This window comes from Nerophis lumbriciformis, linkage group LG02 (genome assembly GCF_033978685.3).
Source record: "Nerophis lumbriciformis linkage group LG02, RoL_Nlum_v2.1, whole genome shotgun sequence".
Classification (NCBI taxonomy): Eukaryota; Metazoa; Chordata; class Actinopteri; order Syngnathiformes; family Syngnathidae; genus Nerophis; species Nerophis lumbriciformis.
The window spans coordinates 47,930,001-47,949,130 of record NC_084549.2 but is presented as its reverse complement, the minus strand read 5'-3'; the positions used below and the strand labels follow the sequence as shown (position 1 = coordinate 47,949,130).

Below are 19,130 nucleotides of genomic sequence, written 5' to 3'. Positions count from 1 at the left end.
TTGTTTTGTGTGCGTTCTATGAATGCACGTTATTAAGATGATTCCCTGCTTGAAAGATGTCTATAGTGTCCAAACTCTAAATTAACCAAAATCAATTCCTCACACAGACAGAGTTAGCAACATGTGAATTCTTTGTTTGAACACTTAATTCCACAAAATGATACGCACTAATCAGGTTTTTTACCTGCAACATTTGGCCATACAGTACATAAAAACCAAGACAACCTTGCGGCGAAATCCTATGAAAAGTGAACACTGAAAAACCTCTGTATATATCCTCCTGAGAACCAGTGTCCTCTGAAATGAACATTTTGGAAAAACAAAGCGCTATTATGCAAAACACAGATTTCCTCTGCAGAGGACACCTGCTCTCATGAGGATATAGTAGGGATGTGACAAGATCTCTCGAGAATAAAATGTGACGATAGTTATCGTTTAAAGAATAGATGTCCCGCGGTTACAACACAGTCAGAAATTGTTGTTTTTTAAATACTTAGAATTGGAAAAAGCAATTCCAATCTGGGAACCGCACATGAAATGCTTTGTGCACATGTGGCACTATCTTTTAAACTGGGAGCTAGCAAACAGTGCCAGGCGGCCATGGCTGGGGAAACTTCTCTCCTTCGTTTGAAATTCATAGCTAACACGGCGTGTGTGTATGTCCAAGTAGGCTAAAAAGTCAATCATGGATGCAAAGACAGAAAAGCAACCCTTGCTTCCTACCAGCTGCAAGACACCACTGTAGCATAAAACAGAGGTAAAACAGTTAATAATTTAAACACTTGACAAACCATTTAAGACCCTACAAAGCTCCTAAAAAGACATGTATTTATATTTACTTTATTTTAGCTTTCATAATTTGTCATTTTATTTTTTTCTTGTGGAAACAAGTTTTGTCACTAAGCCCGAATTAAAAAAAAAAAGTTTATTTTCCAATTTTTTACCATTTCATAGTAATTTACTTAAAGGAGTCCTATTTTGGAAAACCAACTTTTCTTACTTGTTGGTATCTGTGTATGTTAGATCCCAAAAATGTGAAATCAAACTATGGATGCATGGCGCAGATATTTGTAAAACAATCTTGCCTTCTTCCAAACTTGCTCCAAATGAGCCGTTTGGAATATGAGCCTTTAATTACATCATTTGCCATAGTCGCATCAGCGTAGGGCTGGGCGATATGGCAAACAAAATGCTCACAATTAATTTTTTCATATCATTCAACCTCAATTAATATCACCATTTTTTAATTTTTTTATTAAAGTCAGATTGTCCTGTGAAGGATTATACCGAGTAGTACCGTTGCATCCCTACTGTTTTTTACTGCGGTATCTTGTATTAGACATTTCCACCATGTTTGATCGTGGTAATATATGCTAACAGCTGACAACTGTCATTTTGTTCATACATATGATTGTGTTTACTAGAGGTAGAACATTAAAGGGAACCCACGCTGCGGTCCGTACCTCGGTTTTAGGGCCACGGTTTTGCTTCTTTTACAGTACGTTTGAGTGGGAGCTCAAGTTAACATTTATTAAACAACTCTTTCAAATAGTAAATTATTATTTGTACTCTTTGATTACTTGTATACATCAGTGCTTCTTACTAGTGCTTTGGCAAATGGAAAACATTGACCCGGATTGTGGAGTTTTAAAAATCTCAAATTCTGTATCTTATGCCTAACAAAAAATACATTAAAGTGCAGTTGGAATTTAAGGTACTGTAAAATAATGTGTACTAGCACATAAAACATGTTTAATGATTATTTCAGGAACAAAATGTTTTCATCCACAAACTCAAAAATGATTTGAACAAAAAGTGTTGCATTAAAACGAGTTGAATTAGAGCAAACACAAAAACAACAAAACAGACAAAAAGTCTGATTTAAAAATATTTACATATAAAGTGTCTTTTTCTGAATAAATTAGTAGATGGGTTTATTCTCCCATTCGGGACCAATATAGTAGTTCAGTTACGGACAAATTATGTGCCTGCCTGCGGGCTGCATTCAGGGCAAGATTACTGTGCACCACAACGTGAACTCAAGAAGTTGCTGCTTCTTTGTTGTGTTTCAACTTTTATGCTAGTGCTGGCCATATTTCTTTATTTTCTTCTGGGCTGCACTTCCAGGTGTGTAAGAGGGAAGAGGCACAACGCTGATTGGACATTAATTCTGTCGTGATGAGCCTTGACTTTTGCGACAGTGGACAGGAATAGTACAGACACAAACACCGAAACATTCACAGACACACACAGGATCATGGTCAATACAAGCGGATTGTTCCGTGCAGGATTATATAATTGTCGCAACGTTTGAAGAGTGATGGGGTGAATGATTACTGTATATGATAACCATAAAACAGGTCCACGCAACATTTCCAATCTCTGATTAGTAAACATGTAATTCGTAACCAGATCATCCAGAGTGGGACGGGTCACCAGGAAATAATGTATATTTAATTTTGGCATGAAAACACATTTCTGTCACTTGTCAAAATGTATTTCTGTATACTCATTGCATGGTATTTTGTACTTGCAGATGCTAACAATGAAGGTGCAGCTGAGGCTATCGAGAACATGGCAGACGCTGTAACACATGCCAGATTTGTCGGTACAGACCCTGGCAGCGATGAAGTGGTCCTTATGAAAATTCTACAGGTATTTCACATTTGTTGGAATATGTGCATTCCTATTGTAGCTTAAATGGATATTTTGTGCCATAAACATGTTTTTTTTAATTTGTCCTCTCACAGGTCTTGAGGACACTGCTGCTGACGCCAGTTGGAGCCCATCTGACCAATGAATCTGTTTGTGAGATCATGCAGTCCTGCTTCCGTATCTGCTTTGAGATGCGATTAAGCGGTTCGTAACCTATCTTTTATGATGTTCTATTCATAGACATTTCTGTTTTTACATTGAGCTTGCAAGTACTCAGTTATTTTTATTTTTGTTCTTAAATTTTTATGCTGCCCTTTTTTGCTGAAGCTGTTGTATATACTGTTATCTTGCTAATGGTAATTGTGATTTTGTTATATATATATATATATATACAAACCCCGTTTCCATATGAGTAGGGAAATTGTGTTAGATGTAAATATAAACGGAATACAATGATTTGCAAATCATTGTATTCCGTTTATATTTACATCTAACACAATTTCCCTACTCATATGGAAACGGGGTTTGTATATATATATATATATATATATATATATATATATATGTGTATGTATGTACTGTATGTATGTATGTATGTGTATATATATATATATATATATATATGTGTGTGTGTGTGTGTGTGTGTATATATATATATATATATATATATATATATATATATGTGTGTGTGTATATATATATATGTGTGTGTGTGTGTGTATATTTATATGTGTGTATATGTATGTATGTGTATATATATATGTGTGTGTGTGTGTGTGTGTATATATATATATATATATATATATATATATATATATATATATATATATATATATGTACATGTGTTATACTTATATTCTTATATATTATGGTACATTTATGGTCTACTTTTTACCTATTATTTCCGCCCTCTTTTGGTGCCCTTGTGTGCATTATCCTTTTCCATCCTTTGTAACAAAGGTACTGTGTATAACAATTTCCCTTGTGGATCATTACAGTTTGTCTAAGTCCACTCTGAAAGATCAGATCTTGAGCATATTGATTTGTCCCTCAGAGCTCTTGAGAAAATCAGCTGAACATACCCTGGTTGATATGGTGCAACTACTCTTCTCCAGGTAAGAATAAGAACCGCAATGATAAAGTTGTCTCTGGTTGTAGACCTTCAAATGTTGTGACATGTTAACGCCCATGCAATCTAGGCGGCGGAGCAACATGATGACATTTCTTTCAAGTCTTTAAACGTGGTAAAACAAGATCTATAATCAATAATATTCAGCATAATTTTGTCTTTGTCCTCACCTTTTGGTAATATCACAGTAACATGTTAAACATTGTTATGAATTTAGAGGGACTTTAACCTACATCTGTGTGTATGATTAAAATGCTGGCAATATATACTGAACACAAATATAAACTCAACACTTTTGTTTTTGCTCCCATTTTTCATGAGTTGAACTCAAATATTTAAAACTTTTACTGTATACAGAAAATACCTATACCTCTTAATTATTGTTCACAAATTTGTCTAAATCTGTTAGTGAGCACTTCTTTGCCAAGATAATCCATCCCACCTCACAGGTGTGGCGTATCAAGATGCTGGTGATTATTGTACATGTGTGCCTGAGGCTGTCCACAATAAAAGGCCACGCTGAAATGTGCAGTTTTACCTTATTGGGGTCTGTTGGGGGGGGGGGGGTGTCAGAAAAACAGTCAGTATCACGCAGTGCAACACATCATCTTCACATAGAGTTGATCAGGTTGTTGATTGTGGCCTGTGGAATGTTGGTCCACTCCTCTTCAATTGCTGCGCAAAGTTGCTGGATATTGGCAGGAACTGGAACACGCTGTCGTGTACGCTGATCCACACCATCTCAAACATGTTCAGTGGGTGACATGACCGGTGAGCATACTTGTCATGCAAGAACTGGGATGTTTTCAGCTTCCAGGAATTGTGTACAGATCCTTGCAACATGGGGTGATGGTCTCGGGTGAATGGCAAAACAATGGGCCTCAGGATCTCGTCACGGTATCTCTGTGCATTCAAACTGCCATCAATAAAATGCACTTGCATTTGTTGTCCATAACATACGCCTGCCCAAAACCATAACCCCACTCCCACCATGGGCCACTCGATTCACAACGTTGACATCAGCAAACCGCTCTCCCACACGACGCCAAACACGCTGTCTTCCAACTGCCCTGAAAAGTGAAAACCGGAATTCATCTGTGAAGAGAACACCGCTTCAAAGTGCCAGACGCCGTCAAATGTGAACATTTGCCCACTCAAGTCAGTTATGACGACAAACTGCAGTCAGGTCGAGAACCAGATGAGGACGACGAGCATGCAGATGAGTTTCCCTGAGACCAATGTTCCCTCTAATTTTTCATGTGTGTGAGCAAACGCACAAACTCCCTGAGCATTCAGTGGAGTACATGTGAGCAACATCAGACGTGAACACTGTGGCCACACCTGTCCCAAACCTGACATCATAACAATTTAAATGTTTTATTAAAATAATTTTCTGATATAAGTGATTTTGCCCTCTAACAATGACAATAACAAAAAAACATGTTTTTCATGACCTATGTGCTAGTATTGTATGTCTGGCTGCGGGTCCTGCCTTTAAAAGAAATGTTACCCCTTTCAGGGATTACATTTAGTTCCTGTAACTTTCTGTTCGTAAAATACATCTTTTTTATTAGCATTTATGAAATTTAGTGACAACATTTCAAGAATAATATCCTTAGATTAACATTCTTAATAAATGGCAGTAAAATAAGCACGCATCTGATTGAGGAGTCAGGGTGTTACAACCTGGCATTTACACATTGTGTGGTGTTGGGGTTGTCCGACTTTTTGTGTGGCCATAAACGCAGCACTGGCTAAGTGCCATGAGTGCTTGTGTTGGTGCAGGTAAGAGAGCGAGCGGCTTCTGTTGAAACGACGGATGATAATGTTGGTTTAAGCCTGGTTTGTATGGCAGAAAATTACCAGTTTTTATAGATAAAAGTTTTTTTGACTCATGTCTTTGGTGTGGTTACAAACAGTTTTGCTCAATAAAGTGATTGATGGAATTCCTGTCCGTAAAGTGTCTCGACAGACGATAATTGAACTGTGTTGACAAAGATTGTTTTATTCATTGGGGCCACTCTTGTTGTCACCTGTCACTCACAGAGTTGCATTGCAAAATCATACAGAATAAATTGTAATGTGTTTATTTTGTTTTAAGTTCAGATGGGATTTTTGATTTCCTGCGTGGCATAAATTTGCTGTGCGCAGAAGACGCGTGAGCGGTGCGCAATTGCGCAGGCGCGCACCTTAGAGGGAACGTTGCCTGAGACGATTTCTCACAGTTTGTGCAGAAATTCTTTGGTTATACAAAACAATTGTTGCAGCGGCTGTCCGGGTGGCTGGTCTCAGACGATCATGGAGGTGCATCTGCTGTATGTGGAGGTCCTGGGCTGGTTTGGGTACATGTGGTCTGCGGTTGTGAGGCCTGTTGGAAGTACTGCCAAATTCTCTGAAATACCTTTGGAGACGGCTTATGGTAGAGAAATGAACATTCACTTTACGGGCAACAGCTCTGGTGGACATTCCAGCAGTCAGCATGCCAACTGCACGCTCTTTCAAAACTTGCAACATCTGTGGCATTTTGCTGTGTGATAATACCGCACATTTCAGCCTTTTATTGTGGGCAGCCTAAGGCACACCTGTGCAATAATCATGCTGTTTAATCTTGATATGCCACACCTGTGAGGTGGGATGGATTATCTTGGCAAAGAAGAAATGCTCACTAAAACAGATTAAGACAGATTTGTGAACAATATTTGAGACAAATACGTATTTTGTGTAAATAGTAAAAGTTGTAGATCTTTGAGTTCAACTCATGAAAAATGGGAGCAAATACAAGTGCTGCGCTCATACTTTTGTTCAGTGTATGAGCCTAATGTGTTTTTAACTTATACTGACTTAAAAAATGTTTGACACTCTAAAGCTCATGATAGGTCTAGTATGAGAATAATTTTAAAAGATTCCCACAAAATCTTTCACAACACTATGATGACTCACCATAAAGAAACAATCAGTAGAAAATGGATGGATGGATTTGACTCTTACTAGGTCAGCATTGCAAATATATTTTTAATTGTCTTACCCTGGATAAATAAAAGTTAAATAAATATGTAAATACATGTGAAGGTTTGATATGTTAAAGAAGTTTCGTCCCTCTTTGGTGCAATTGGCACGCAAAATGTCCTCCTCTGAAACAGTTTGTTGACAATGAACTTTGGGGAAGTTCATGACAGCAAGGCGTTGGAGAAAATAAGCTTGATTTGTTCACCCTAACCCACTTACAACCTACAAGTAGTATGGGTAATCTCACCTAAATGAGTAGTTATTTTTTCCCCCCCAGTTATCGGGGTAATTTTTGAAATGTTATAGCGTTGGGTTGTGACCGAAAGGACAAGATGACAGGTACAAGCGGCCGGAATGAGTTTCCTCAGTCGGGTGGCGGGGCATTCTTTTAGAGATAGGGTAAGAAGTTCTGTGATACAGGAGGAGCTCGGAGAAAAGCCGCTGCTCCTCCACATCGAGAGGAGCCACATCAGGTGGTTTGGGCATCTGGTCAGAATGCCCTCCGAACAGCTCCCTACGGAGGTGTTTAAGGCACATCCGACCGGTAGGGGACTACGGAGAAGACCCAGGACTAGGAGAGTGGAGAGACTATATCTCCCAGCTGGCCTGGAAACGCCTGGTAATCCCCCGGGAAGAGCTGAACGAAGTAGCTGGGGAGAGGGAACTCTGGGCTTCTCAGCTTAGGCTGCTGCCCCAGTGACCCGACTTCGGATAAGTGGAAGATGATGGATGGATGGACACAGGTCTCTGAAAAATTAATGCAATTTGTCTTTGTTTCAATTCCTCACAGATTACCTCAATTTAAGGAGGAGGCCAAGAGTTATGCCGGTGCCAATATGAAGAAGGTATTTATACTGTATTTAATTATTATTGATCTGCCTGCTTAGATGCCCCGAATTGAAAGTTGTCAATCATTGAACTTCTTATGTGGACAATCTTTGATCCTGTTCGATCCTTCTTCATTCACCTACCATTTTTACAATTGAGAAAAGTAGAACTTAAAATATGTTCCACTTTTAATGGTCAGATCCAATCGTACAGGGTCTGATGTAGCCTGGACACAGCATAATGGAATATTATGTGCGGTTAAGTCATGCAAGTGTATGAATGCATGATCATTTTAAAATAATATTAATACGGTGGTGTCTCGGTTTTCATTCGAAATCCATTTCAAAATGTAATAAAGACAAAAAAAATCTAAGCAATTTTTTTTACATAAGAAATAATGTAAATCCAATTAATCTGTTCCAAACACCCAAAAATATTAACACAGAACACATTTTAGTGCAAATAAGTGTCTTTGGATTGTGTATCTTTCCACACTTGATAAAGGAAAGACTTCCACTCTACTAGATTCCACTCAATACTTAAGTATATGGGTACAGTGCAAGTATAATATAATATAGGGCTAAAGTGTAAATATATGGGTATGCAGGTACTGTACAGGGAAGGTATAATATAATATAGAGGTACAGGTAAAGTATAGGTGAACAATCTAAAAGACAAGATTCAGAGGAAATATAAATAAAATGAATTCCCATTAAGTCTCTTAAGTAAAGTGCATTTCAAGCCATTAAAAGATTTAACCCAAATACATATTTAAGTAAAATATTTTACCTACCGGTAATTTTATAATGCGTCTTAGCTGAAACATTCAGACCAATTACATTATAAACATGCCAGGGTTTTCCCTAACCTGCTAAGGTACTTGTCGCGGTGGGGGCGTGGTTATGGGCATAACTTTCTATGATGATATGATTTTCTTTAAAAAAAATCTGTTTTTATTAATAAGTGTTAACATATATTTTTTATCGTTTTGCCATATTTTCAATTGTTGCAGATTTTTGTACACGGTACTTTATTGAGATTTTTTTCGAGTGTTTACAGACTTTCAATGACTTTTTTTAAATTAAAAACAACTAGCAACAAATCTAGCATATTCTTCCGGTGTTTTATATAGAATGTACTCGTGTTTGGAGACTCTACTTCTGTCCCTCGTTGTTCCTGACGAAAGAGACTAAAGCAAGCATGATGTCACGCTTGCTTCGCGCTGTTGCTCTAGTTGGACTTTCTCTTTTTAAAAGCCACCACTGTCCTCTTAATATTTGCACATTTTGTAGATGCCTGTCCGCGCGGGTATATCTTCAATATATATAAAAATCGCGTCCACATCGCAGACATGCTGACAAAGCTCCAGACAATGGCGTGCGTTTTGTTTAAATTTGGTTTTGGCAGCGCGGTTTTCGGTGATCAAAGTATTTTTTTCGGTGGTCAAGTTTTTGGTACATCACTTGTCAATAGTGCGCAAAAAATAGGCTATGTATATCAATTCATACATTAACGACCAGCTAATGTTAATGTTTTATGTTAGTGTGGTCTGTATTAAATGTCAGTTTTTCCCACGCCGTCCGTGCCTGAAAGGTGATTGGCGGAGAATGAGGAAGTGTTGCTGGGTGATGGGGGAAGTGAAGACTCACAGAAATGAAAGTGTTTTCATAGGAGGTAAAAACTGTTGGAATTGTCCAGGGTGTACCCCGCCTTCTGCCCAAATGCAGCTGCAATAGGCTCCAGCCATCCCTGTGACCCCGAGAGGGACAAGCTGTAGAAAATGGATAGATGGATGGATGGGTTTACCTTTTATAGAAAACTTATTGGCAAAGACAGCAATGATCAAAGGAGAAGGGAAGCAGGGGAGATCCACCTTTCTTTGTTCTTTGCTACAAGTTTTTTTTAATTTAATTGTTTTTCATGTTCTGTATCAAAATGCTGGTACTTGCAACTTTCTTTGGCCTCATGGTGGTTTATTTTGCAGTCCTACAAAAAGTAAAATAAAAAAAGAAGAGCGACACCAACTTGTAGGATTTTTTTGGTTGGGTACTCGATTCCGTGGCGTGTTAAGCGGCCAAATGGATATTTTTTTTATGCAATGTTCTGCTGTACTGTAAGATAGATGGTGTATGTAAAACAGGGAAAACTTTTCATGAAATCTTTTGTTGGAAACTGGGCCATACAAAAACCAAAGTACCACTGGAAAAAAATAATAAATAACTTACTGTGTAACTATACAGAGAGCCAACAAACCATTATAGACCATTTTACCTTACAAGGCGCTGCACAATAGCTGCCTACTGTTCCTCAATAATGGCTTTCGAACAGAAGACACATTTTGTTGCACATTTTACGAATGAAACAATCACTATTATTGTTATTATTAATATTATTCACTCCTCCAGCTAGCATTTTCGTTTTCCAATCCCTCCAGGAATGTGTGATGTAACGATTGCGCCAATTCACGCACATTCAATCAATTGCCAGCAAATCATGCGTGGCCTCGCAACTTAGTCCAATGCCTGCAACTTCCATGCACATTTTGTCCAATCAAGGTCATTATCAAATAGGTCTCTGAGCGACGCTCAAACATGCACATTAACTGTCCAATCAGAACATATTTAGGAAAAACAAGCAGTAACAACAACGTGTAACAATATATCGACTCTTTATTGATCAAACGACACAATTGTCATCTTCCGGCGTAGCTTACACATAATTCCTGTTCCTGTCTACAGCGCTCAGCCTTTTGGGTAATGTAGTATACAAACATTTACATACTAGTTACGTATATGTATTTATATACTGTATTTATCTCACATGCATTTATCCAAATTAGGACAATAAAGAACATAGTTTCATTTCCAATGCTTACCTAGCAAAGAGCCATCATTTTCATAACAGAGATGTTGAAGTGCGATAATGATCTCTCATTGTCGCACATTCACCAACAAAAATTAGTTCACAACACAAATAAGTAACAGTTTACAAATGCTCTTAACCTGTGGGGGTAAATGTGTTGCAACATAATTTAATGTTTAAGATACAAAGTTTAGGTTGAGGTTAAGTTTACTAGGAACACTTAAAACATTGGTAACATATTCATAAAATCAGAATTTTAATTCAATGTTATTGGAAGAAAAAAAAATCTAAAATACTGCAACTTTTCCTGCAATTTTCGGAAAAATCTGCTGTGAATTCAGGCATTTTAGGCTGCAACAATCACAAAGTAAATCCAACAAAAGTACCATTCAAAGTATTTCAAGCTGTCAATGAGTCTACAATATATTTCAAATGGAAAATCATCAGATACTATAGTTGATGCCTACAGTTTTTAAACATAGTAAACACTGAGAACAAAAACAAAGAGAACATGTTCTGTTTAAAATATCTGCATTGATGTGTCTTAGTCTTAATATTGGGTTTTTTATTTCTTGAATAAATTATTGCTAGACTATGTATTAGAACGTCCTAACCATTCCTGCATTGTTGCATTTCCGTGTCCGCTTGGTTAGCACGCTTTGCCTGCATGGCCAGTCACTCCTTTCAAGATGGCTGCATTTTTCTTATTTGTTTAGCAATTGTTGGTGTTTGTTCCTAACTCCGTGTTATGTTTACAAACCACACCTTTGCCGCCATGCAGAAAAAATATGTGCGTATGTGTGTTGTGACATGTTAGCCATCACTAATCAGAGGCACCTGCCTGCCCCCTTCTCTTCTGAGGCTTACAATATTTTATGGAAAAACAAACGAGTCCAGGTAAGGAAGATTACCTCAAATATTAAAGGAAAACTGTGATTTTTAGTGGAATTTGACCATCATTCAGGATACTTATGTGAGACAAAAACACACATATTTCTCTTTTTTCTGCATATTAAATAGTAAAACACTGTTTGCACGAAGCGGCTAACAATTAAAAAGTATTAAAATCTGCTTTGCATTCTGCTTCTAAAACTCATCCTCTGTATTTTCAGACTCAAAAATATAAGGTTCTAAATCATATTTGTCCCAAAGTAGTCGTTGTTGGCTCTCAAACATGTGTTGTTGTCGTTGACAGAAATAGTGTTCGATGCTATGTGCTCTATGAAATCAATGTGTCCAGAAAAGAAGTTACAGTAATGTTTAAAATAGCCAAAATACTATAAATATTACATATTATCATAAATATGCCTGTTACATTACATACATACTTACAGCATGTATAGCAAACATTGTTGTAGTTTTTTTTAGAGTGCTTTATAGGCGTAATAGATTAATCCCATTACCTGCATTGTTAGCCACATTTTATGAGCATTTTTTTCTCTTAGATAATTTAGAACGCACAGAAAAGGCAAATACATGTGTGCTCCTTTCTCACATAGGGATTGTGGATGATAGGCAATCTATCATAAGAAACTGCAGTTTTTCAAAATATTAAGGCTAGAATACTTTTTACTGATACATTTCTCCATTTGAAGATTGTACTAACCCCAATTGTTGTTTTTGTAGACAAACACAGGCAGTCGCTGGTGTATTTTTTTTTTTACTTGTATTTATCATCCCTTGATTCTTTGCCATGTGTACGTATTAAACTTCCTAACATGTATGATAACATTGTACTTTTTATTTTCTCATGCAAATATTCATATAATTTCATACACATCGCCTGCTGGAGCTGCTCCATTTTCTCAAAACATTTGTACAAGATGATAGTCTTCGAAATTATTTGGACTCCACACGTGTGACGTGATAGCAGCGCTATCAACAGCTTTATTTACTTTTGGAAGTTCTAGTTTGTTATATCTACAAAACTATTAGTTTTTTTTGTACCGCAATTGGTTTCTCAAAGAAATGTTTGATTTATGCTTTCTTATCGATATTGTCCAGCACTCTATTCCCGGTATGGATATCAAGCAATATCGATATACAGTATGCAGCAATTGTTCCCTAAAACTAATGTCGGGTGACGTGTTCTTAATGAACATATTATGCCTATTTTACTGTGATGCCACTGCATGCATGTATTTCAACGAATAAACACTATTTGTGCAAAATAAGACTAATACGACAATCAATCGAAAAATTGCCATATTTATTTTAAACGAAATGGTCATCAAAAAATCATGACACATGCCCAATAAAAAAACATGTTCTCCTATCAACAAGAAATACAGGTTAGCCGTTTTCTTTTTTTTTTCTTTTTTTAAGTAAATCCACAAGTAAGAATACAAATAAAGAAATCTGAAAATTAAACCATTTGTAAAGTTGCACATTTCTTTGTGACACAGATTTCAGAATAAGAAGAACGTATGAAACAGTGCACCAATACTGTACTAAAAGTTGTTTTAAATATAAATTCAATCAAGTAAATTAAGGTAAACTTGGTTTAGCTGAGTATATACTTGCAATATTAAATTTAAAATGTGATTTCACAACTTTTGGTGATTTAAACATTTTTAAACTGGTCAACACAAAATGCACACAAGCACACACGCACGCACGCACGCACGCACGCACGCACGCACGCACGCACGCACGCACGCACGCACGCACGCACGCACGCACGCACGCACGCACGACAGCCGGAGTGGGACTCATTTTCAGTCCTGGAGTTTTATGCCGCAGACCGGCCCACTTTAGATTATTATTCAAGCTTTTATATTGAAAATAATGCAATAACTACCTATAGTGTTGAGCTTCTCACAGATAAACATCACATAGTACTGTACAAAAAATTGTGAATAAAAACAACAATACATGGATTTTTAATGTTTTTTATTTTCAATTTCAGAGTAAATGTGGGTTTCTTCACACTGTAGATTTATTTGAACATGAGTTTAGTTGCTAATGTTGTGAACTGCAACTATCATAAAATAATCATATGTAAGGCTTTAGTACATTTGGTTGGTAGAAAATAGTTTGCCTATTAAACAATCAGATTCAATGAGAAAATATTGAGGTTTATATCATAGTACTTGGGTTTCATATATTTACTAGTGTGTGACAGTCATATTTCCTGCTGCAGCAGTTAAACTAACATTTTTAAAGTTATTAAGAAATTCATAACTTATTTAATTATCAAAAAGCTTACATTCAAGTCAATAATGTGCTGAATCATTTAGCAGCATTGTTTAATGTTTATATGACGTGTCATTTTAATTGCGTGTCAAAAAAATAGTGCTGTGAAAGGGATTCAGAATTAACTTTTTATCGCATTACTTTTGACAGCCCTACTAAAAAGATGTAATTATTGACAAAAACAGAAGAGTAAAATGTCATAGAAAATAATATGATCCTGAAGAAAGATAAAAAACCCAAAAGCAGTGAAATTGGCATGTTGTGTAAATCGTACATAAAAACAGAATACAATAATTTGCAAATCCTTTTCAACTTATAGTCAATTGAATACACTGCAAAGACAAGATATTTAATGTTCGAACTGAGAAACTTAATTTTTTTTTTTGCAAATAATCATTAACTTAAAATTTAATGGCTGCAACACATTGCACACAGTTGGCACAGGGTCGTTTTTACCACTGTGTTTTAACAACACTCAGTAAACGTATGGGAACTGAGTAGACCAATTTTTGAAGCTTTTCAGGTGGAATTCTTTCCCATTCTTGCTTGATGTACAGCTTCAAAATGTGCCACACATTTTCAATGGGAGACAGGTCTGGACTACAGGCAGGCCAGTTGGGTACCCGCACTCTTTTCACTACAAAGCCACGCTGTTAACACGTGCAGAATGTGGCTTGGCATTGTTTTGCTGAAAAAAGCAGGGGCGTCCATGAAAAAGACGTTGCTTGGATGGCAACATATGTTGCTCCAAAACCTGTTTGTACCTTTCAGAATTAATGGTGCCTTCACAGATGTGTAAGTTACCCATGCCTTGGGCATTAATACACCCCTATACCATCACAGATGCTGGCTTTTGAACTTTGTGCCTATAACAGTCCGATGGTTATTTTCCTCTTTGGTCCGGAGCGCACGACGTCCACAGTTTCCAAACACAATTTAAAATGTGGACACGTCAAACCACAGAACACTTTTCCATTTTGCATCAGTCCATCTTATATGGAGCCGGCGGCGTTTCTGGGTGTTGTTGATAAATGGCTTTCGCTTTGCACCTACAGATGTAGCGACAAACTGCAGTTACTGACAGCGGTTTTCTGAAGTGTTCTTGAACCCATGTGGTGATATCCTTTCAACACTGATGTCGGGTTTTGATCCAGCACAGCCTGAGGGATCGAAGGCCACCGACATTCAATGTTTATTTTCGGCCTTGCTGCTTACGTGCAGTGATTTCTCCAGATTCTCTGAATCTTTTGATGATATTACGGACCGTAGATGGTGAAATCCCTAAATGCCTTGCAATAGCTCGTTGAGAAATATTGTTCTTAAACTGTTGGACAATTTGGTCACACATTTGTTCACAAAGTGGTGACCCTCGCCCCATCCTTGTTTGTGAATGACTGAGCATTTCATGGAAGCTGCTTTTATACCCAATCATGGCAACCACCTGTTCCGAATTAGCCTTTTCACCTGTGGGAAGTTCCAAATAAGTGTTTGAAGAGCAGTTCTCAACTTTCTCAGGATTTTTTGCCACTTGTGCCAGCTTTTTTGAAACATATTGCAGGCATCAAATTCCAAAAGAGCTAATATTTGCAAAGTTTACCAGTTTGAACGTTAAGTATCTTGTCGTTGCAGTCTATTCATTTGAATATAGGTTGAAAAGAATTTGCAAATAATTGTATTCTGTTTTTATTTATGATTTACACAACGTGCCAACTTCACTGGTTTTATATGACAGGATACATATTGCCATGTGCTAGTAAGTGTAGGTACAATCCTGCTGTTTCTATTACAAACCCCGTTTCCATATGAGTTGGGAAATTGTGTTAGATGTAAATATAAACGGAATACAATGATTTGCAAATCATTTTCAACCCATATTCAGTTGAATATGCTACAAAGACAACATATTTGATGTTCAAACTGATAAACATTTCTTTTTTTTTTGCAAATAATCATTAACTTTACAATTTGATGCCAGCAACACGTGACAAAGAAGTTGGGAAAGGTGGCAATAAATACTGATAAAGTTGAGGACATCCCACAGGTGTGCAGGCTAATTGGGAACAGGTGGGTGCCATGATTGGGTATAAAAACAGCTTCCCAAAAAATGCTCAGTCTTTCACAAGAAAGGATGGGGCGAGGTACACCCCTTTGTCCACAACTGCGTGGGCAAATAGTCAAACAGTTTAAGAACAACGTTTCTCAAAGTGCAATTGCAAGAAATTTAGGGATTTCAACATCTACGGTCCATAATATCATCAAGAGGTTCAGAGAATCTGGAGAAATCACTCCACGTAAGCGGCATGGCCGGAAACCAACATTGAATGACCGTGACCTTCGATCCCTCAGACGGCACTGTATCAAAAACCGACATCAATCTCTAAAGGATATCACCATATAGGCTCAGGAACACTTCAGAAAACCACTGTCACTAAATACAGTTCGTCGCTACATCTGTAAGTGCAAGTTAAAGCTCTACTATGCAAAGCGAAAGCCATTTATCAACCACATCCAGAAACGCAGCCAGCTTCTCTGGGCCCGAGATCATCTAAGATGGAGTGATGCAAAGTGGAAAAGTGTTCTGTGGTCTGAAGAGTCCACATTTCAAATAGTTTTTGGAAATATTCGACATCGTGTCATCCGGACCAAAGGGGAAGCGAACCATCCAGACTGTTATCGACGCAAAGTTCAAAAGCCAGCATCTGTGATGGTATGGGGGTGCATTAGTGCCCAAGGCATGGGTAACTTACACATCTGTGAAGGCACCATTAATGCTGAAAGGTACATACAGGTTTTGGAACGACATATGCTGCCATCTAAGCGCCGTCTTTTTCATGGACGCCCCTGCTTATTTCAGCAAGACAATGCCAAGCCACATTCAGCACGTGTTACAACAGCGTGGCTTCGTAAAAAAAGAGTGTGGGTACTTTCCTGGCCCGCCTGCAGTCCAGACCTGTCTCCCATCGAAAATGTGTGGCGCATTATGAAGCGTAAAATACGACAGCGGAGACCCCGGACTGTTGAACGACTGAAGCTCTACATAAAACAAGAATGGGAAAGAATTCCACTTTCAAAGCTTCAACAATTAGTTTCCTCAGTTCCCAATCGCTTATTGAGTGTTGTTAAAAGAAAAGGTGATGTAACACAGTGGTGAACATGCCCTTTCCCAACTACTTTGGCACGTGTTGCAGCCATGAAATTATAAGTTCATTATTATTTGCAAAAAAAAAATAAAGTTTATGAGTTTGAACATCAAATATCTTGTCTTTGTAGTGCATTCAATTGAATATGGGTTGAAAAGGATTTGCAAATCATTGTATTCCGTTTATATTTACATCTAACACAATTTCCCAACTCATATGGAAACGGGGTTTTTATTTGGTATGAAATAGTACTGCTTGTAAAAACACCTTCTTCTTGTTGTTTATTTCATGAACACTGGTCTTTGAAAAGAAACTGAATGACTTCCATTTTACTCCTCAGTTGAAGATGCGTGCAGGTGGAATGAGTGAGTCGTCCAAGTGGAAAAAGCAGAAACGATCACCACGAGCAACTCGCCACATGGTCCGAAGTTCCTCCGGTCAGCTGGAGCTTCCTCAGTCCACCAACCTCAGTAACTCCAACCTATCTGGTAGGAAACACATCATCCTGTTAGCGAGGGTCCAAAGTGCAACCCACATTAGAACAATATCAATATCAAAGTATTTGAGCCACACGGAAAGATGGACCTCCAAACCAAAATGGCGGACGACCAGTGCATTTCAAGGCCTAGGTTATTTGAATATTATCATGCTTTGGAGCAGATTGGGTGGTATGTCTGGGACTCCTTGCATCCATCCTTTTTGTACTGCTTTTCCCTTTTTGGGGTCGCGGGGGGTGCTGGAGACTAAAATACTTATATGGAGGTTAATTTGTCTCTTTATTCCGAAATCTTTTTTGACATTGAATATATATAACTGAATTTTTTGCATTTGAATTTTGTAACTGAAATTTTTTACATCAAATTATGCAGAACATTTCATTAAAAAAAATATGTGTTTTAAAATTCAATGTATAAAAATGTGTGTTTTAATATTTAGTGTATAAACATTCAGTGTAAAATAAGTCAGTGTGAAAAAAAATCAGTGCATAAAAATTCAGTGTATAAAAATTCTGCTTATAAAAATTCAGTGTAAATAAATTCAGTGTATAAAAATTCAGCGTATAAAAGTTCAGTGTTAAAAAAATTCTGTTTATCAAAATTCAGTGTATAAAAATTCAGTGTCGAAAAATTAGCTGCTTCAAAAAGTAAGACTCACTTTCAGTAAATTAAGACTGAAACAATCGATTCTGTCTCCCAAACAGCCAATGAGGTGACAAGTTTGAAGTCACGTGACACGTGCAAAACAGCATAAAAAAGGTAGTTGTCCGCCCTGAGATCGGTAGGTTGTGAGTTCAAACCCCGGCTGTGTTATACCAAAGACTATAAAAATGGGACCCATTACCTCCCTGCTTGGCACTCAGCATCAAGGGTTAGAATTGGGGGTTAAATCACCAAAAATGATTCCTGGGCGCGGCCATTGCTGCTGCTCACTGCTCCCCTCACCTCCCAGGGGGTGATCAAGGGTGATGGGTCAAATGCAGAGAATAATTTCGCCACACCTCGTGTGTGTGTGACAATCATTGGTACTTTAACTTTTAACTTTAACTGGGCTACCTTGGCGTGATACAACATAATTAACAATTCAATGTGGCCCACTGGATATTTTCAAACTATAGAAATGATTCCAATGGTTAAAATCTGCACTTTTGAGTGACATACGGTTTTTTCGTGTCACAATATGCAGCTAAACTGACTGTGATACACAAAAAAACACAAAATAGTAATAAATACTACATATTGCCCACTTTTATGTATAGATATAAGATGAACAAAAAAATACTAACATCAGTATTGCACACCACGAAAAAAAACATCACAGTAATCACATAAGTGCTTATCGCTGTGGGTAGAAAGTACCTGTGGCAGCCCTCCTTCTTGCACTGTGGATGTAACAGTCTAATGCTGAAGGAGCTACTTAGGCCCTCCACAGTGCCATACATGGGGTGAGAGGGATTGGACATTATGGATGTCAATTTGGTCAGCATCCTTATGTCAGCCACCTCCTCAATACTGTTTAGTGGGCAGCCTAGGACAGATTCAGCTCTCTTAATCAGTTTATTAAGTCTGTTTCTGTCTTTGACTGTGCTGCTCACATCTCAGCAAACGACAGCATAGAACACCGCAGAAGCCACCACAGTGTCGTGAAAGGTGCACACACCCTGAAGGACCTTAGTCTCCTCAAGAGGTGGAGGCGACTTTGAACCTTCTTGTACACAGCGTTTAAATTGTGAGTCCAGTCCAGTTTATTGTTGAGGTGAACACCCAGGTATTTAAATGAGTCCACTATTTCTATAACTGATCCCTGGATGTTCACCG

The 19,130-nt window shown here is 37.7% G+C and overlaps 1 protein-coding gene across 4 annotated transcripts in view; it reads left to right on the top strand.

The window, feature by feature from the left end:
* The window catches only part of gbf1 (golgi brefeldin A resistant guanine nucleotide exchange factor 1), a 227,515-nt gene that overhangs the window by 114,737 nt on the left and 93,648 nt on the right, over positions 1 to 19,130 (top strand). For all 4 annotated transcript variants that reach the window (XM_061963809.1, XM_061963834.1, XM_061963827.1 and 1 more), the window contains exons 5-9: positions 2,537 to 2,655; positions 2,751 to 2,859; positions 3,710 to 3,770; positions 7,581 to 7,635; positions 17,156 to 17,303. In XM_061963809.1, coding sequence (XP_061819793.1) covers positions 2,537 to 2,655; positions 2,751 to 2,859; positions 3,710 to 3,770; positions 7,581 to 7,635; positions 17,156 to 17,303 — 492 coding nt within the window. The remainder of the gene's footprint in view (positions 1 to 2,536; positions 2,656 to 2,750; positions 2,860 to 3,709; positions 3,771 to 7,580; positions 7,636 to 17,155; positions 17,304 to 19,130) is intronic.